This window comes from Vulpes vulpes, chromosome 2 (assembly GCF_048418805.1).
Source record: "Vulpes vulpes isolate BD-2025 chromosome 2, VulVul3, whole genome shotgun sequence".
NCBI classification, from domain to species: Eukaryota; Metazoa; Chordata; class Mammalia; order Carnivora; family Canidae; genus Vulpes; species Vulpes vulpes.
This window is the reverse complement of record NC_132781.1, coordinates 165019482-165037392: the sequence shown is the minus strand read 5'-3', so window position 1 is coordinate 165037392 and position 17911 is coordinate 165019482. Positions and strand designations below refer to the sequence as shown.

Genomic DNA, 17911 nt, shown 5'->3' with positions numbered 1-17911 from the left:
TGTCTCTCTCTCTGTATTTCTCATGAATAAATAAATAAAATCTCTAAAAAATAATAAAAATAAAAAAGATAAATGAATTAAAAATAGCAAGTTGTAGCATAATGTTTACACCATGATATTATTTGTACAAAAAATATACATGCACATGTATACACTAATACATAAAATGTCTATTACATGGATATAGAAAGGCACTTTCCTATTCATAGACTGTCTCTAGGAGGCATGTGAGAGCCTAGTAGCAGTGGTTAGATCTTCTCTGGAAGATCTAACTGGATGGCCAGGTGGTAGGAGTGGGAGGGAGGCACCTTTGCACTGTATACTCCTTGCATCTTTAGAGTACAGAATTGTACTATGGGAATATATCTTTTAAATATTAATTTTTAAAACAATTGTTAAAAATTCTACAGAAAAGTGTTTTGCAGGATACCACTGTATCACTTCTCAGTAAGTCTGGTATGGCCACGTTCTTTTTCACATTGAAACAGATCTCCGGTTTAACACCAGATGACACAGTTGGCTTTTTGCATGTGGGTGCCAAGATGTATGGGGGAAAAGTTCCCCGTGGCAAGGTGCTCACACTGCTGGGTGTGTACAGTGAGCTGACGGTCAGACGGCAAATTCAGACGTCCTATGTTGCACCCGCTTGCAAACACAGCACTCCTTGAATGGAGTGGAGGGCCCTCCCTGCTGCTTGTAGTGTAATTTTTCTTTTCTCAACATCTATAAGTTGGATTCAGATTAAGTTAAAAGTGATGCAACTCTCCTGCTTCCTTTTGTTCTTTTTTAAAATGTAATTAAGATCAAGCTATGAATATAACATCTGCTTTTTATGTCTTAATGTACCAAAAGCATTTTCCCATGCTATCAGAAATTGTTTGTGAGAATGTGCACAGTTGAATAATATCACATTACTGAAATGTGTCCTAATTTGTCTAATCAGCCCTCTTTGGACATTTACGTTGTTTAAATGTTATGCTCTTCTTGAAAATATAGTGAGGAACCATCTTTGTGCATTGGTCTTATACTACCGTATTTAATTATTTCCTTGAAGTAAAATTGTTGAGTCAAAGGGTTATGAACATTTTTATTTTTTAAGATTTTATTTCTTTATTTCTTTATTTTTAAGATTTTATTTCCTATTGGCGGGGGGGGGGGCAGAGGGTGAGGGAGAGAGAGAGTCTCAAGCAGACGCCATGTGGAGCACAGAGCCCAACGTGGGACTCAGTCTTGTGACCCTGAGATCGTGACCCAAGCTAAAATCAAGAGTCGGATGCTCAACGAACTGAGTCGCCCAGGTGCCCCTGAACAGTATTTTTAAATACTCCTGAGATAGAGTGCCGAATTGTCTTCTGGAAGCTTCTCAGTTTGCACTTCCACAGCACCTTTGCCAGCTTTGGTATTCTAATGCCAAAAATGTCATTTTTATTTAGAAAAAATTCAGTCTTAATAATCTTACCAACACGTCTGAATGATACACCAGGAGTCAGGGTGGAATGTCAGTGTCTCCTTTCAACATGAACAGGTTTGGAATACTTCCCCTGTGTTGGCTGGAGTCGTGCAAACTCCTGTCCATCTGCGCCCATAGACAGTAGGACCTGAGATAGACTGCTTACTGTCCCGGTAGCCCCGCTTCCTTACCTGGAAATTGGGAGCCAAAGGGGCCACCCCTGCCACCTCTGGCCACCTGGGCTAAACACTGCACAGGCTCACAAGGTGCCCCGGGCACAGTGACATGGAGCCCCAGAGTTGCTCTCCTTGGTGGCCGTGCTGCTGTTTGGGATTCAAACAGTTTAAAATGTAAAAAGCTCCTAAAATTATTATTTGAACACTTGAGCTTAATTAATTTTGGCTGTTATTTCTAGGTGGATGATGGAAATACAAATGATTTTTACTTTCCATGTTTTTCTTTATTTTCCGTGTTTTTTTTCTGTAGTTGAAAATTCAAATTCATTTGAACTATACGAATAGGTGTTATTTTTACCCTCAGTAGATAGGCGGGTCTATGTATTATAGATCTTCTGTTTATATATTATACAATATTACATGTATTAAAAATAGAAGACAGACAAAATACTCTTTCAGCATAAGAAACTACGGGGAAGTTTCTTGGAGAAGAGGTCTTAGGGAGGCTGCCATTTAACAGGTAGGGAAGATGAGGTCTTGGCTTTCACATTGCCTAGCAAAATAAGCACTCAAATATTTATGGATTTGGTTGAGTACTAAATATTTATCTCTACGCTAGTAATGTTGACTATAGCAACCAATACCAAATTCATTTGAACTATACAAATAGGTGGTGACAAAATAATTTATGTACTATATTGACCTATTAGGACATAGCATGTTTTAATGTGTTAATATCAGATTAATATGAGGACTTCAAAAAAGTCTGATAGCTGCATGGTAATTTAGAACTTTAGGAATGGGACGCTTGGGTGGCACGGCGCTTGCGTGTCTGCCTTCGGCCCAGGGCACGATCCTGGAGACCTGGGATCGAGTCCCACGTCGGGCTCCCTTCATGGAGCCTGCTTCTCCTTCTGCCTGTGTCTCTGCCTCTCTGTCTCTCTCTGTCTCTCATGAATAAATAAAATCTTAAAAAAAAAAAAAAAACTTGAGGAAGTAAGTTGAATGCCAAATCATAAGCCTTCTGATCATATATTTAAGATTCAATATGTTAAAGAAAACCCCAAATGTACATTGAACCATCACTGCATTCAGCTGTGTCTGAAGAGTGTCTTGGTACACTGAGCGCTTGTGCCAGCTTCTCCTTAAGGAACAAAAATCTCCACCTTGATTTGGGACCCACAGTAAGTTGTTTCCCAAATCAGTAACATACGAAACAGAGCGTATGGCTGTCCCTACCATCCCAAAGCAAATGTTTGTTTTGTTGCAGTGATGGAAACATTTCCATTGGTGAAGCAAATATTTAGAGCTGAAAGAAACATTTGGGCGGCCAGGATGTGTCAAAATAGAACAGATGCCTGTCTTTAAACACACACACACACACACACACACACACACACACACACAAAGAAGGAAAAGAAAGCCACCTTGTTCTTGGCTGCTATGATTACAGCCACAATGGGTTAAGCAAGAAATTAGAAAATGTGGATAATATTCTAATCCCAGTTTCTGGGCCCAGCTCTGTACCTTTTTTCTGTCTTGGTTTTTCTCTTCCAGAAAATGGGGATAACCGTTTTAAGTGATTTTGCTCAGGATTCAGGGAGGGTCCCCCCCACCCCCACTTCCAGATAGTCTCTCTGTTCCTAAAAAATAATTTATCCCTTTGAATGGGAAATGGAATACAGTTCCTAAGGACAGACAGTGAAAAGTCTGCCTTCAGGCTCTGTCCCCAGCTACCAGTCCCCTCGCTGTCTGTAACCAGCGTTACCTGTGTCCTCTCTATTTTATGCCTGTTCACACAACTAAATAGGTGTGTTTGTGTGTGTAGACGTATACATTCTTTTTTTTTTTTTTTAATAGAGGTTCTGTATACCATTTACCTTGTTTTCACCCTATGCTTCATATATATTCTTTTTATTTTTCTTCCTTTTCAAGACCATTGATTCTAAGAATTTGCTTACTAAAAATGTGCTAGGTGTGTCAAACAGTAGAGGGGAGCAGGCATGTCAGGCTGCTTGTATTTGACACACACACCCCACCACCGCCCCGTAAAAAGAACTTACTGTTGAGAATCTGGATCTGCCTCTGGGGCTCACCAGGGGCTGTGGGTGAGTCACTGTCCCTCTCTGTGTCCTTTTCTCTTGATTTTAAAACACAAGAAAAAGGAAAGGAAAAGAGCAGAGCAACCAGATGAGCTTCAGCTTTTCTTCCAGATCTGAATCTCTTGTTTCTTGGTATGGTTGTTAAAAGGTGGGAAAAAAAAGAAAAATTTTTTTTAAAAATACACTTCTCTGCTTCTTCTAAAACAGGAGCAGGATTCAAGTATAATTAAAAGTGCTTATTAATTTGACTATTCTGCATATGCACAAACATAACTTTGGCATATCTGGCCCTTGGCATCCAAGTAGCTATGATTCCTGATTATCACGCCCTTCAGGCTTTAAAGACACAGTTCCTGCCCCAGGACTTGTTCGGGCGCAGGGCTGACTTCTCAGCCTGTTGCCAGGGCCCTGCCAGCTTAGATGCTGCCGTCCACAGTAGCCGGTGACGGTGTTTGCCATGCTATGAATCCTTTGGAATTGATGATCAAATAACAAAATCAACTCCTCTTTGCTTTTGTTTTTAATTTAGCGGAGAGGGATTAAAAGGAAAAAAAAAAAAAACCCTTTAGACTATAGATCTAAAAGCAGACACTGTGGATGCTGATTGGAAGCCCTCCCAGTCTTTCAGAGGAGAGATCTCAATTTGTGTTACACAGAGGGGCAGCTCACTTCTGTCTTGTTCACCAGTTATACTACTCCCCAGAGAAGCTCAATAAATTTTATAGGGAAGTTTCCTCCTTCTGCGGAAGGAGCTAAGCTCGGTGACTGGTGTGCCTGAAGTAATTTAGGGCTCCGGCGGACTAACGGATCTGAAGGAAAGGTACAAACTTGTGATCCTGGTCATTGATCCTGCTGAGCGGGGTCCCGTGGCCCCGGCCTGTCCGCTTTGGAATGAAACTGCTCCCCCGGACTTGGGGGACATCACCGCGTGGACAGCCCCGCGTGCCTGGCCGGTGGGGCCTGCACAGCCCGCCGCTGGCGTGCGGGGCTTTTCCCCAGCGGTTTGAAACCTCCAAACTTGGACTTGGCTGAGTTTTCACATCTCTCGTCTGCCTCTCGGAGACGCCCAGAGAGCCTCTTGCACTACATCAGGAGAGCTGCCTGCCTTCCCTTTTCAGACTTCACGGCGGAGAGAGGCCGCCGGCTTCCACAGGCTCGAAGCTAACAGCGCAGTACATTTTGCACTGGCTTTTTACTCAGTGATTTATACTAGGAGACGTGGCTGGGTGATATCCAGTGTCCTTTTGTCTTTGTGTTTATTTTTCTTGCACATTTAATGTATTTAAAGGATATATTGTCTTTATGGTTCACTGGGATAAGGGGGTGGGGTGGGTGCAAGTTTTAATGAGAGGTCCCCGGCTCCCTGCGTTGAGATGAGAATTATATTCTTGGTTAGGTATCTTTCTTTCTTTCCTTAGGTGGCAGGAGGCAGTGTTTTGCTGCTTTTTGAAATAGCATTTCTACCTAACGATTTTTAGAAGGGTACCGAGAGGACATTGAATTTCAGGGCATCATCAGCAACTTTTCTCCTGTTGTTTGAACTTTCCTCATTTAAGGAGACAGCAAAGTCTCATGTCTTGTTCCTGAATTTACATATTAGCATCAGGATGGTGGGAACCGGCCTAACATGGCATCAATTTTTATTAAAAAACTCTTTCATTCAGGGGGTAATGATATTTGGAACTAGTTTTCTCAAAAACTGTTTTCACCGCTTGGGAATAGTTAATCAGTAGAGGAGAAAGCACTTGGCTTATTTGCTTAATATTTTAACCGAGTGAATTAGACAGGTTGGGGGGCTGGGGGAGGGGATAAGAAAGTGGGTGGGGGAGGCCCCATAAACAAGGTGATATATAATATTTTTTTTGTTCTCCTTTTAAATAAATACCGATCAGCTTTATGTTCAGAGACAATAGGAGCCGTTGGCTTAAATTTGCAGTTTACTGTATTTATGGCTGTAATATCAAGGTGCTGCCGTCGTAATTTCATGCCCCAATGAGAAGAGCAAGGTCGAAGCAAATGCTTCCATCGGCATCTGCTAACACACTAACTCATAAACAAGGCCCGGCTGGATCAGGTGGCACGGAATAATACAGGCTAATGAAATACAGCACAGCTTTCCATTACTGTTAGTTTTTACAGTGTCGTCATTACGTGTAATTTATGTTTAAAAAATTCAATTTTATACAAGGCACTGGGAAATAGGGGTCTACAGGTCATCCAACGACTTTTAGAGGCTCTGAGAGTCCTTATTGTACTCTACTGTTCCAACGAAATGTTAATAAAATAAAATAAAAATACTTTTTTCCCTCTTCCCTCCCCTAGCCTTCTCTGAGAGAGTTGATTTTTCTTTTAATTTGGGGAGTATTTTTAGCCAGCTGTCTTCTCTGCCTCATCTCCTCTCAGAGTGTGCATGGGGAGATAACTCGTAGTGTTCTCAGAGAGGTGACCCCCGCATGGTTTCTGCGCGTCCCAGATGAATCACCCACGTCCTGTGCACCGGGGAGGAAGATGGCCCCGGTGGCCAGCCTGTGACGGCCGCCCTTTGCTGCTGGCCCTCTGGCCCTGTTCCCTGATCCCAGCCAGACTTGACATTTTTATTATAAAACTCAGGCCGGGCTGGAAGTTGCCATTGGGTGTTCATCACCTTGCTTATTTCCAAACTATTCTACCCCTACTGTCCTGGTTGCTGTTTGACCTACGAGATGCAAGGGATGCTGCTGTCCGCTGTCAACTGTCTTTCTGCTTCACCTGCATAGGGCCAGGCCCCGTGGCAGTGTCCAGCAGTTACTGGGGACAGCATCGAGCTGACTTATTCTGAGAAGCTCTTGCACAGTCAGGTCCCGCAGGAAAAAGTCAGCTCCTCCCAATGCCCGGTTTTGTCTGATTCCGTGGGAAGGGACCTGCAGTGGTAACGCTCCCAGCTCACAAAGTCAACCAGTTTGGTTTTGTTTGCATTTGAACCGAAACCTTTAGAAAAAGAAAACAGATCTGTGTATCTTCTAGGGGATATAAATAAGCAGGTGCAGCAGCTGCCCCCTCCCCCAGGCCTTTCACTTCAGTTGCCACAGCAGGAACAAGGGGCTTTATTAATCAATAGCTTGTAGCTTGCTTGCTCCGTTCTTTTAAAAGAATCCCACCCTGGGGAAAGTGTTGGAAAAGAAAATCTTTGGCCAGCTTCTGCACAGGGGCAGCACGGTCTCCTTGTAAAGGGCACCGGTTCTGGAAGTAGGTTCCAGAGAACTGAGAGAACAAGGAGTCCATGTGGATTCCGGGGGGTGCTTGGGACCTTCGTTTGCATAATGTGAATTGAGACCTCTTGGGTTTGCCAGTCAGGGAGCGGTGGTCTTAGAGGTGAAATGACACTGCCTCTCACAGGCAGGCGTCCTGGCCTCCCGCTCACTTTGGACAGGTGCCCTCGCTCCTTTCTCCTCCTCTTGGCCAAAGCTAGCGAGTGGATGGAATAACTGAGCAGGACTTTCTTAGTTTTACTCTCTAGCAGTGATACGTTTTAATTGTCACAGACCAGGGCTGGTAGCTCTTGGAATTGGCAAGTGGCAGAGGTGAAGTTACTGAAAGCATCTCAGTGCAAAGTGCTAGTGATATCGGATAATGCAAACTGACACCCCAGCTAAAAGGAAATCGTAGGCTTTATTGAAATTAGTTAATTCTTCCAAAAGCAGCAGCTAAAGGAAAGACTTGAGGTGGTGCACGGGGAGGGCAGGAGGTTTGCCCGCCACAGGACAGCGACACCCTTTGCCCCCGTCTCTGCTCTGCTCAGCCCTTGCTAGGTCCCTCTGCGGTTAGATTATTCCTTGCAGATAGCAATCAACTGGAAGGAAGTGTGTGTGTCTAATTTGCATGAGATTATTTAAAACAACAACAAAAAAAAAGGTCTGCATTAGTCAGGGTGATGGTAAACAACGCAAAGAGATGCCTTTTATAATATAGCCTGTGCCTCAGCTTTCGCAGCCAAATATAATTCACTTCCAATTGGCGGTTTCCTTTATTATTCCTTTTAACCTTTGGGATTCTGCAAGGTCTCAGTCTAAGCTCTCTGCTGTTTGTCTCGTGGGGAGCGGGGGTGGGGAGGGTGGACCTGGAGGCCCTGTGTGTGGGTCCTGGGGCAGTCCCTCTTCCCTGAGGGCAGGGTCGATTCAGCACCAGGAGCACAGGGCCGTCTGGGTGGATAACTGTTGTATTCTGCAGGAGATGACACCCCTTCCCGCCAAGTCTCCGTGAGTTCCAGATGACTCACCTGAGTGGAGAGAGGCCTGAACCTGGCTGGCCAGTGCCCCACCCCCACCCCCAAGCTGGGGGTGCCCCAAGGAAGAGGGCTGTAAGGGAAGCATAGGCACCGGGCTATGAGAGGCCTTTGGATTTATTGGGAGCTAGAATATTAGAACGAGACGGGGACAGGGACACTCTCCCCTTGTCATTCTGGGGTTCAGAAAAGTTGTTCAGGTGTCACTTGCAGATAGGATCCTGTGTTGTTTTGATTTAGGCCCCCAAACACCATTCACCGGCTCTCACCTGTGGATGGGGTGCCAGGTGGGGCTGAGAGAGACCATTTCGCGCTGTTCTCGACCTCTCACCAGCTGGGAGACTTAAGACGTGATTTCAGAATCTGCCATTAGTGGTTTCTGTGCTAGAGGGGGAGGGAGGTCACCGGGGCAGATGGAGAGCCTGCAGCACCATGCCCTGCATCGTGGGGTCTGAGGCCCGTTTCCACCATCCTCCAGCCTTACTTGTTGTTCTTTATCTGTTAAATGAACACGATGGCTGGGATCATGGTCCAGCTCTGAAATTGTATTATTCAGTGAGATCATGAAAATGCTTTTTTTTTTTTTTTTACAAGAAGAAAAGTGATTCATTTTATGTAACTAAATCAAAACCCTAACTCTCTGGAGGACTGGGCATATCAGAATTCCAGCCAATGTAAATTTAGAGCATCAAATGATAAGGTCTCTGAAAAACAAGAGCTTGGAAGGAAGTGCTGATGCCCTTTATACCACGGCCTCACTAGTGGGCTCGGCTGCAATAATGCAAGGAACATGTTTTATTAGGAAAATAGGCTTCGTAAGAGCTCGGGGCCAGAGGGCAGAGCAGCGGGCAGGGAGCGCTGTCCCTTTAACCGGCTCTGGCTCTCAGGGCCGCAGCACAGCCTGTGACTTACTGTATATTTCCCCAGCGTTAAACATTATCGTACTTGTTTATATTTGAAAGAGCCAAAAGGGAACATGAGAAAGCAACTGAATGCTCCTTTTGGGAAAATTATCCTCATTTGCAGCCAGCGGCTGACAAGGCACATGAAGCACCAGGTTTATGAAATTCCATGGTGTCCCAGTGACCGTCCGTCCTGCTGACGCCGCACGCGTGCCTGCCTCCCCTGCGGCGGAGGATGCACTGGTTAAAACCGTGTCTTTCCTTCGAGAACTCTGAAAGGGCCTCCCCTTGTCTTTGGAAGTTGACCGGAGGTCAGTCCCAGGTGGATGGAGCCTGAGAGGCGGCGCTCAGGGTACCTGATGAGTTTTCCCTTCCTGGGGGCTTGGCCGTCTGCCCTGCCTTGGTCTCTCTCGGGGGGCCTTTGTGGCCAGCTGGGGAGCTTGGGAGGAGGAACGCAGCGGCCATATAGCCCCACGGGCCCGAGGGTGCTGTCACCTGCCCTTTCACCTGCCCGGCCGTGTGTTGAGAGCGGGGTGCGCGGCCCCCCCCCCCGCAGCACTCCACTCGGGCTCCCCCCGGGGGGAGGGGAAGGGGCAGGGCTGCAGTTTCAAGGTGGGGGACAGCCCTCACCTGTTGGGCGGAGGGAGGGGGCCGAGGGCAGGGCCTGACCAGTTGCAGAGGCGCTCGGCCAACTTCCCGGCAGCGGCGTGGGGCCGCGCGGCGCTTGGCGCAGTAAAGTGCCCGGTGCATCAGCCCCTGGGCGGAGTGGGCGCGAGCTCGGAGGTGCTGATCCCCGAAGCTCCGGGTACTTCATCCACCCCAGGGAGCTGCGGCCCGGACCGAAGAAGCCCTCGGCCCTGGTGTGAAGGCCCCCGTGGCGGCTGCATGGGATACGGGACCCCTGGACAGCCCGGCTTGGGGGGGCCCTCTGCAGACCTGGCAGTCCCCTCCCTGCGCTGCCGGCCCAGCGCCCGAGCACGTCTGCACCCACGGTACCCGCTTGTGGGGGGGCGGCCCTGTGGGGGGCCTTTCTCACGCCTCTTTCCTGTTCTTCCCCTTGGTTGACACCCTTGTCCTCTTCCCCCAGGGCCCGCGTCCCCGGTCCGCCTCAGCCGCGTGCCCCCTGGAAATGGGTGCTGCCCGGCCCGGTACCCTCCCGTGGGCAGATCCTCTCCACGGGGCGTAGCCACTGCAGGCGGCGCCCTGCTGTCCCCTGCTGTCCCCTGCTGTCCCGAGCGCAGTGTGCCTTCATGTCGGGAAGATTAAAACAAAGGGAAGCAGAAAAGCTAGCCGACGGCGATACAGGCAGCCTCGGCTAGGCTAGAGCAATAACCATCTGAAAGTTTGGGCCTGGCCTTGTTTTGATCTGTTTTCTTGTTTTATTTTCTTCTTTACATTCTATATCCCATTCATACTAATCACAGTCAGTCCTGATTTTTCTTTTTATTTCTGCATTTGTCATAAAATAAAGCAAATTATTCCCGTCTTCGGAAACGATCGAGACTAATTAGTCGTCTCACCCAATAATTAGTTTTTTGTTTCCCTGTCTGTTTTCATGCATTATTGTTAGTTTTTCCCCCTCTTTTTTTAACACCATTACAGATTAAAATGAGTCACATTTGCAGTTGATGGTATCTGTTTTCGGGGGAAGAATGGAGAATTGCAGTACGGAGCGACTTCAAAAGCAGCAATAAACTCAAGGATAAATTAAGGAAATTGAATGAGCCACATTTGGAAGCAGTGTGGAGGCTAATATTCTGTCGCTTAAGGTTAAATTGCAACTGAGAGAGGTTCCGGAGAATCCGAAATCGGGGTGGAAGCTTACCGGGATCCTAGGCACTCTGTGGCTCCCAGGGTCTTGTCTCAGGGGAGATTTCCTTGCAGCCTGGGACGGTGGCAAAAGGTATTCACCTGCAATTATGTCCTCTTCTCCCCCCAGGGCTGACAGATGAAGAGATTGATTTGGCTTTCCAGCAGTCGGGCACGGCTGCCGACGAGCCTTCGTCCTTGGGCCCAGCCACACAGGTGGTTCCTGTCCAGCCCCCTCACCTCATTTCTCAGCCGTACAGTAAGTCACCCGCTCAAACTCCTGCTTTAACCTTGACTGGGGTTCGGGATTCCGGCCAGAGAGCAGGGCTTCCCATCTCCCAGACTCAGCAAGCCGGGAGAAACCGGGACTAATAGACCGTTCTTGGGTTCTTCCAAAAGAATGTGACACACCCAAATCCTCTCCTAGAAAAACTTTTAAGTATGCGACAAAGGTTTAAGAAGAGATGAGGGACCAGAATAAATGAGTTTATTGTGTTGTTTCAAATATTTTGGTTACAAGTAAGAATCTATAAAAGTATTTCTTGGTTCTGTTTCTATTTACTTACATCATGCTTTTGTGTGTCACTCTTTCACGAACAAGAACCTGAACATCTGATTCATGGCTGCATTCTTGTTTGTTCCCTGAAATGACTCCACTTCTAATTTTATTTTTTAAAGTTAATATTAGCAGACTTGGGGTGGCCTCTCCACCCTTCCTTCCTTTCTTCCTTCCCTCCTTCCCTCCTTCCCTGTCCTGGCTGTGCCATGTATATTTATGTGGTGACAGTCTGTTAGAGAATTTCAGGTTAAATGTAAAGGTCCTTTTTGAATTAGCTTTTAATTATTACATGAGAACATGACCCATGTTTTTAAGTGAAGCTGTTTGAAGAATAATGGTTCTTCAAACTACTAATAAGTGTTCAATCTCCAAAATGCAGCCAGAACCCCTTCTTTAAGTCACTTATAAAAAGTCTGAAAAGGTTAAAATTACTTCAAAGTGATGGAAAATAGCTCAAGTTTTGTGTCTTTAACATAACTCAGCCTTGGATCTGTTGTCTTTCAAAATGGTTTTTCTATCATTATCTTCATTTTAATTGTCTATCTCAGAAGTTTTAGTTTTTCAAAACATGTTAATTTAAAAGTGTTAGATGCCAGATATTGGAAGGCATAACTTAAAATGCCAGGCTTGTTTTGACCCCCACCACGTGGTCTGGAGTGCCCCTCTGGCCCTTGCTTTGCTGTCTTCCTCACTGGCTCAGTCGGGGGCCAAGGGAGGGGCAGGAGGTGGATCATGATGTCTCAGATCCCATTTAGATATGCCCGTTCTCGAGCTTTCTGGATAGGGCTGAATGGGTGAGATCGAGTAGCCCGAGCTCAAGTTCACCTCATCCGTGGTCACCTTGTCTCACAAACCACTCACAGGTGACCTCTGAGACCCAAGAAATGGTGCTCAGCGGTGAGCCTTGTGTTGGAGCCACTGAGTCAGTAGCAACTACTTGTCGGCCTGGGACTCACGTCTCCCTCCTGGCCAGCGTTCTTGCCCATCTACCGTTTTTGTTTTGGGTCGCTGAACATGCTCTCCGTGCTTCCTTCTATCCAAAGGCTAGGTCTCCACACTTTTTCTTTAGTTGTGTCCCTGGGCCCAGACAGTTAATGGGATTTGTTGAGGACAGGCACTGGCAGCTGGGGTGCAGAATTTTCTAAGATGCACATCTGTTCCATTCCAGCTGTTTCCTCCATGGCTTAAAACCAAACAGGTCTCTCGGCTACTTGGAAACCTCTTGCTCAGAACACATTGTTCTGGTTGGTCACAGAGTTGGCCTAAAACATCTTGCACGCGCCTACTTTCTGGTAGGCACAAAGGGTTAAACTGTGGGCCTTTCTGAAAGAGGCAAAAGAAAGGGCTGAAAAGGCTGGGGTGGGGGGTGGTGCAGACAGTGCTGTCCTCTGAATTCTTCTGTCCAGGTCTCTCTGAGAAAAAGCATTACGCGTTTAGGTATTTAGGTAGGAGTATTTTTAAGAGTCTCCCAGCCCTAAAAATAAAATACATCTTAGAGACAGACTCCTTCCTGCTCTGACGCTAGTATAAAAACAATGGTAATGGCAATTTTAAATCCCTGAAGTTTCTACCTGTCATTGTTGAGCTTCATTCCTCTTGTACTGTTACACTGCTCCTTTCAGCTCCGGGGGTGACTCTCTCTACCTCTTCACTTCTGTACTTTTGCCAAGAGGTGTCAAAACTGCTCAAAAAAAAAAAAAAAAAAAAAAAAAAAAAAAAAAAAGAAAGAAAGAAAAGAAAAAAAAAGAAAGCTTGATTTTGATTAATATAGAGAAACAAGACTTTGCCTGACTGATAATAAAACTGATAAATGACATTTGAATTACTTGTAGCGGTAATTTATTACATAAAATATCTTTTATTTGACATGCGATTAGTTGCTGGAAGCATCACTCAATCTGACTAGTTTAAACATGCTCTAAAATGAACCCCAGTAAAAACCAGGGCTGTCTGCTGCTGGCGTTATGAAATATACTAATCCTGGAGTGAGGAAAAAAATCTGACTTTAAATATTTAAATGATTAATTGGGTTTATATATTTTTTTTACCTTTCTAACCCCCTTAATTACAAGCAAACTCAGGGGAGTTTCTGAACTAGGTGTGCAATCTGCATGCTTATCACTGAGGCATTGTCTGCGTCCTGGGAGGGATTTATGGCCTCCACTCATGTGTGTTCCTGCCTATTTTATATCTAGAGCCCCTTCCTTCCCTTGTCTTGGCTCTTTAAGGACAGACATTCCATCTCTGAACCCAATCCTGGAAAATGGGATTCTCTGGGCGCAGTCCCAGACGCTCACGTCTCAGGGAAGTGTAAGCTTTTGCAAGATGACTCCAGGGAGCTTGGTGCTCTTGGAGTGTCACCTCTGCACTCGCCAGCCCTTCTGCTTGGTGGCAGGTGTCCCACTTTGTACCTCTTTTGGTATCTCTGTTCTTTGGTGAACGTGGTTGACCTTGAGACGGTAGTAAATGCCTCCCATGTCAGCGGAGAGAACTTGGACACCTGCCAGGAAGGTACTGGGGTCAATCCATCCGTGTTTATTAAGCGTCTACTGTGTGCTTAGCACAGTATCGTCAGAAATGCAAAACGTGATCCTTAAAAATCTTATAGGCTCTCTGGGAGAGAAAAGATAGACTCTTAAGAAAAGGATAATAATATAAGACATTGTGATTTAATGCCAAGATTAATTATACAGACAAGAAATTCCATAAGAATACAGAAAAGAGAAAAATTAATGTGGGCTAGGAAAGTCAGAGAAGGCTTTGTGAGAGCAGTAGGAGGTTGACGCTGAGGGGAAGCTTGGTGTCACCTGATGTGAGAATACACCAGTGTTGTCAGGGCTCTAAGGCAAGTCGGGCAGAGCTCAGGAAAAGTCAGGCTGGGATTTGAAAGGAAATCTGACATTCTCTGCTTCTCGTTTTGCTTTCTTTCTGTTTGACTTTGAATCAGGCTACACAGCACCTACCCAGTCCCGAACATAAAGTTCTGATAAATGCTTGCTTGATTTCTTTGTTCCTCCCAAAGAAACAAGAAGCACGGTAGCTTTGGGATTTAGGCAGGGCCAGTGTAAATTTTGTAGGATAATGTTTTTTTCTTTCCCCCTTAGGCTCAAATATTTTCTCTCACTGTCTTTGATAACCAACTTAGGTCCTTCAAAGATTAACCTGTATAGCTTCAGTTAGGATGTTTGTGTGTGAGGTTGTTGGAAGGCTTTGACATTTGATTAGAAATCCTAAGAGTGGGCAGCCCCAGTGGCCCAGTGGTTTAGCGCCGCCTGCAGCCCAGGGCGTGATCCTGGAGACTCTGGATCGAGTCCCACGTCGGGCTCTCTGCATGGAGCCTGCTTCTCCCTCTGCCTGTGTCTCTGCCTCTCTCTCTCTCTCTCTCTCTGTATCTCTATGAATAAATAAATAAAATCTTAAAAAAAAAAAAAAGAAAGAAATCCTAAGAGTGTGGGGTCTTTCTCACTTTATTTCTTATTAGCCCTGTTTAGTAGTGTATACTTACCCTTGATTATCTTCATTTGCTGAGCAAGCATTTATTATCCTATACCTGCTATGGGCCAGACACTGTGCTAGGCCCCCGTCAGTGAAACGATTACTAAGGCCCCCTTGCCCTCTCCAGTCTTCCCTATCTAATAGGAAAGGCAGTTAAGGGACGCCTGGGTGACTCTGCCAGGGCGTGACCCCGGGGTCCAGGGATCGAGTCCCACGTCAGGCTCCCTGCATGGAGCCTGCTTCTCCCTCTGCCTGTGTCTTTGCCTCTCTTTCTGTGTCTCTCATGAATAAATAAATAAGTAAATCTTAAAAAAAAAAAAAAGGAAAGGCAGTTAGGCAAACAGCAGTGCCTGTGGGGTAGGTCCAGGCCAACGGGACCTGAGGCCAGTGGCACAGATGAGGCAAAGGGGCACTTCAGAGAGCAGGGGCTGTTTAACTGGATGGCGGGGGTGGGGAGGTGGGGATGGGGAATAGGGTCAGTTCATTGACCAGCCAACATGGACAAGACCAACCAGGCTGAGGCAAAGGCATATGGACATGACCCACGGGACGTTCAGTGGCTGGAGTCTGGGATGGCGGTGTTGGAAGAGACGCCTGGAGAGGGAGGTGGCAGCCAGGCCATCACCCTAATGGATGGCAGTCAGAAGCACGTGGATTTTTTTTTTTTTTTAACTTCAAAATGCGTCATCTGATTACCTTTGAGGCTATGTTGTCTATTTGACCATGTTACTCTTAGACTAGTATTAAAACTCTTGTATCATCCCAGAAGATGCAGTGTGGGGAGTTGGGGAAGACACTCTGGGAGTGCACGAGGTGTTGTCCAGACGCTCTTTGGCTGGCCTGCTCATTGCTGCCCCTCAGGGTTGGGGGCAGCCGTCAGCCCCTCCAGGAACTCTTTCCAGTGCCTCCATTTCGGTGGGATGGAGGGATGGAGGGATGGAGGTCCCGTCGGCCTGCTCAGTCCCCTGTTCTCTGCTGCACTACACTTAAATGTTTATCCACTTGTCTTTTCTATTAAATTGGAGTTACTTGAATTAGAGGCTTTTTTTTGTTTCTGTAACCCAGGGCTCTGATGAGTAGGTGCTCTAGAAATGCTTGTTGAATGGATAGATGGTGGTGGAAACATGCTTGGGATTTGAAAGGTTGTCTTGTAATACCAGAGGCTGGGGGGAGCTCTCCAGGGAGCCGCTGAGTGGAGGCTCCTGTGTGCTCGGCTGTGCAGGCTGCAGGGGTGGAGGACAGGCCTTGCCTTCAGGAGGCCACCATCCAGCTATTTAGTGGGAAGCCCAGTGCTTGGGGAAGTGAAGACCGACCCATGGCATCTTGCTTGGGGTGATGGTGAGAGCTTTTGGAACTTATGAAGACAGAGCTCAATTTTGGCTTATATAGTAGTTTCTGGTCTGTATATTGAAGACAACATTTCTCCAATTTTTAGGAAATTATGTTTTTCTTTTGTCCGTGTGACTGGTTTAGAACAGCAGCTTTTGAAGAGCCAGTGCCCTGTCTGTTTTGTTTGCTTTGTGCTACACCCATTATGGTGCCATGCAGGTGCCGCATAAAACGCCATTTGTGGATAGCAAGGAGGACAAGTGTCCCAGGAAAGAACCAAGTACAGAAGCCCATTCCTCAGGTTTCTTAGGCCATTGAAAGGGTCTTTGGTGGTGGTGGTGGGTAGGATTATATCTGTGCTCACGGTACAGCCTGTGTTCCTCTTGTAAGAGTCCACAACAAATCACAGAAAACCCGAAGTAAGAGTGGCTCACGTGAAATGGAAGACTATTTCTCAGTTGTGTAAACAGGGGCAGTTGAGTCTCTGTGTTCTTCATCCCTGACACCTGGCTGGCATCCGTCCCGGGCTCCAGTGTGGCTGCCAGTTGTCCCGTCTGCTGTCCACCCAGCAAGAGTAGGGACGAGGAGGGAAAAGGAGCAGCCGTCCGAGGACACGGCCTGGAAACCGCTCACATCATTTTCACTTTCTGCCCACGGGCTGGAGATCAGTCGCGCAGCCGCACCCGTCCACGTAGGAGCCTGAGAAGCGCAGCCCTGGACCTGGCGGGACACGTTCCCAGCTTCTCCCGTCCTGCGGGACGTTTTGAATTAGAATAAACCCTAATCTCAGGATGTTGGTTTTCCCCTGGGTGGACAGGAAGGCGCACACGGCTAGTTTCAGTGGAGTTTGGGAAGCTTTACCTGGTGAAATAGGTGGGTTTAGGATTGCTGATTCTAGGTGTGTGCCCTGGCACCGAGCGGCCGCGGCCATGGCGCATCCCTGTCTCTTGAAGTACATCATCATCGGCGAAACAGGTGTTGGTAAATCATGCTTGTTGCTACAGTTCACAGACAAGAGGTTTCAGCCAGTGCATGACCTGACTATCGGTGTAGAGTTTGGTGCTCGAACGATAACTATTGATGGGAAACAGATAAAACTTCAGGTGGGATACGGCAGGGCAAGAGTCCTTTCGTTCCATCACGAGGATCGCTGATTTTATTATCATGCTTCATAAGTTATATAAATGTTTATTCTTTTGTATGTGTCAGAAATCAGAGGAGGGATTTTAAAAAGTTGAATTCGAATTCTCAGGTCTTGCTTTTTCCCCTTGGTGTCAGCTGCTAACTGAGCAGAGAGAGAACCTAGAGCCCATGCTGCTGGCTGTTCACAGTCTCGGCTGGCTCCCTTCATCTTTTCTCTTTGTTTTAAAAGTTCCAGCAGAGCCTGAGTGGCTCAGTCAGTTGAGCGTCTGCCTTCGGCTCGGGTCGTGATCCCAGGATCCTGGGCTCGAGCCCCATGTCAGGCTCTCCATGCAGCCTGGAGTGTGCTTCTGCTTCTCCCTCTGCCTGCCACTCCCCCTGCTTGTGCTCTCCTGCTCTTTCTCTCTGTCAGATAACAAATAAAATCTTAGAAAATTCTAATAGTTTTTTTTCTAAATCAGCCTTATTGAGTATAATTTACCTAAAATAAAGTACACCCATTTTATTTGTACGATTTTGAGTTTTGACAGGTGTACACTGCTGTGTAGGCATCACCACACCGTAGAACATTTGCAGGACCCCGGAATGTTCCCTTGTGCCACGTTCCCAGCCAGCATGATTCTGGGGCAACCCTTGGTCTGCCTTCTGTTGCTTCTGACTAGACTTCTCTTTCCTGGGGCTTTATATA

The 17911-nt window shown here is 46.6% G+C and overlaps 1 protein-coding gene and 1 long non-coding RNA gene across 2 annotated transcripts in view; both read left to right on the top strand.

Moving 5' to 3' along the window:
- PEX14 (peroxisomal biogenesis factor 14) overlaps positions 1 to 17911 on the top strand; it is a 140733-nt gene that overhangs the window by 103531 nt on the left and 19291 nt on the right. The window contains exon 4 of the mRNA XM_026011907.2: positions 10831 to 10959. Coding sequence (XP_025867692.1) covers positions 10831 to 10959 — 129 coding nt within the window. The remainder of the gene's footprint in view (positions 1 to 10830; positions 10960 to 17911) is intronic.
- LOC140598021 (uncharacterized) lies at positions 9016 to 10660 on the top strand. The gene is made up of 3 exons (XR_012000189.1): positions 9016 to 9202; positions 9715 to 9883; positions 9979 to 10660. It is a non-coding gene; the product is annotated as an uncharacterized lncRNA (long non-coding RNA).